The following is a 2,594-nucleotide window of genomic DNA, read 5'->3' on the forward strand; positions in this document are numbered from 1 at the left end:
ATTTATCATACTGCAAATAAGTCACTGGAAAAACTAAACTATTAGTTATTATTATTAAACTGCAAACGTGAAGAAACATGCAGCACGTCAACAACAAAACTTAAACCGAAACTGGTTCTGGTTCGGTGGATTGGACCCGATGTTACACCATACTCTGTGACCTGCAACAGTGCAACACCGCCCCCTACGGTCATATGGGGGTCACATAATATGACGTCACTACGGATACTCGACATTACATTTTTAACCTAGATAGATGTCCTAGCAATCGATGTGTAGATTACTCGAGTACTCTGTTAATGCCCTAGTTAACACACGTATACCGATAACTTATTCAGGACTGCCGACAGGAAATGGCTTTGACTCAAATGGAGTTATTCATCCTTCTCTTTTTGTTGTTGTTGTTTTCAAGCTGTTGTATGAGCACACTAGTCCAATTCCTGGTGATGAACGGTGGCCCGTGATTGGCCAGTTCTCCAGCATTGGATCTATGGGAGCAGATAAGAGCAAATGGTTGGCCGCGGAGTTTCAGCGCACTCTGACCACACTTGGGAAATCCCTTCTTCGCCCAGATCCACCCTTGCACTTGGTACGTTCCAACATCTGCCTTACGAACACCACTGGGTAAGATTCAGGGATAAAAAAAATAGATCATTGTTAATTAGATTATTATAGATTGTTACAAAATACTAAACTGTGCAACTCTGCACAGAAGTTACACAATATTTCTCTTCATTTGCAAAAAACATGAGCAGGAAAAAAAACACCAGAAACAAGCAGCAAATCAAAGGAAGGATTAAAATTACAGTGTTAAATTCTGTGATTTTCTGATTTTTCTTACTTTTAGTTTTAAATGTAACCTCATAACGGCTGTATTTGGCTACAGTTGCTCAAAACTGTAAGTGAGTTGTGTTTAGGGTTACAGATTTCTAAGTTTCTCAAGAAAGAACTTGATGGGATGTTATTTTTCAGCTGTACCCATCAGTGGAAGACGTGAGACTGAGTTTAGAAGGCTACCCAGGTGAGTGTTTCTGTCTTTACTTTTGTACAAATGCAGATAGTTCATAGCAACAAAGTCCACATTTTATGTAGGTGAAAACTGACGAGCTGGTTCCAGAAAAGCAGAACATGTAAAATCTGAATATTAACTGATGGGTTTAACTTTTGTTTACCTGAAGGTGACATGTTTATAATTCCTGTTTGTGCCTTTTTATTTCTTAAAGGGTTTCAATTTGCATTTGTTCTTACTGTAAAAATATGTTTCTTTTGATATTTTAATTTTACAATATTTTCACTTCGCAGTCACAGTGCTGTTTGTTTGCTGTTTATATGTACATTCTATCTTAGATATGAATGTATTTTCTATCTTAATCCTATGTTAGCTGACATGGAAGATGCAAGACTGCGTATCATGGTTTTTACTTACCGTAGTTTTTAACAATGCTTGTTGCAGTGTCGATAAAGATCTGTTCTGTTCTATAGAGTGCAATATGAAGTGCTGCCTGAAGATGTCACTCGGCACACATTTTCAGTCTCATCACTGCTAACCGAAACAGATTCCTTGGATTGTTTCACAACAATTTGTGCATATTTTGTTGTTTTTAATTTTCAGTTGGGAAACACATTTTTACGTGGATAAATAATCAGCCCACACAGTTTGTCACAGTGATGAAACGCTCAAACTTGAAAGTTGCAGTCTATCAAAAGAAGCTGCTTTTAATGCTTAGTCAGCTGTTGTGTCACAACTTGATGGCATTAAATTCAGCTGTTATAAATCCTGTCATAATTCATGGTTTGTCAGTTCTAGTGTTTCATATTTTTGTGCTATGTTTAAACTTTTATGATGTGTGAATGACTTTTATATAAGCTGGTTGTGGGTTAATTGTTATAATCTATCTGGGTTTAATTTTTGTTGAATGTTTTGCTTTGCAGCTGGGGGCTCTCTTCCTTACAGCATCCAGACAGCTCAGAAACAGCTCTGGCTCCACTCCTACTTCTAGTAAGTTCACTTTAGCTAATTAAGTCTTTGCGTCCTGCCAGTTGCTTCCTGTCAACTGTTTTATTTGATTGTTTTCCACCCCAGGCCTTTCTGTTCATTTCATTAATTTAACTGCTGCTTTTATTCTCACATTGAGCCTTGAAACTTGGTCTCAAAGCTGCAGAAACAAGTGTCTTAGTGCCAAACAACCAGCTTTATAATGATGCCGTGAGGGTTAGGTGTTCCCACAGCACAAAATCAACCCATGTTAACCAAAAAGCTGTCGAAGAGTTGAAATATCAAGTGTTTCTATTAAACTAAAATACAATAAAATCCACATAAAACAAAAGCATATTAGTTAAGTAAAATACATGTGCACAGAAAAACCAATAAAAAGGAAAATTAATTTGCACCTACCCATCCAGGCAGTTGTACTGTAAAGTTTGCAGACGATACTGCAGTGGTGGGATGCATCACAAACAACGATGAGTCCAGGCAGGAGGTGCAACACCTGGAGAGCTGGTGCAGAAAGAACAACCTTCACATCAATGCGAAGAAGACGAAAATATAAAGTATAAAAAGAAGCAGTATACAAGGATCTAAGCTGTACAGTATG

At 37.6% G+C, this 2,594-nt stretch overlaps 1 protein-coding gene across 1 annotated transcript in view; it reads left to right on the top strand.

The window, feature by feature from the left end:
- tdp1 (tyrosyl-DNA phosphodiesterase 1) overlaps nucleotides 1-2,594 on the top strand; it is a 20,813-nt gene that overhangs the window by 13,690 nt on the left and 4,529 nt on the right. The window contains exons 4-6 of the mRNA XM_037697603.1: nucleotides 413-589; nucleotides 973-1,021; nucleotides 1,933-1,999. Coding sequence (XP_037553531.1) covers nucleotides 413-589; nucleotides 973-1,021; nucleotides 1,933-1,999 — 293 coding nt within the window. The remainder of the gene's footprint in view (nucleotides 1-412; nucleotides 590-972; nucleotides 1,022-1,932; nucleotides 2,000-2,594) is intronic.

Source organism: Nematolebias whitei, chromosome 2 (assembly GCF_014905685.2).
Source record: "Nematolebias whitei isolate Nwh7 chromosome 2, NemWhi1, whole genome shotgun sequence".
NCBI lineage: Eukaryota > Metazoa > Chordata > Actinopteri > Cyprinodontiformes > Rivulidae > Nematolebias > Nematolebias whitei.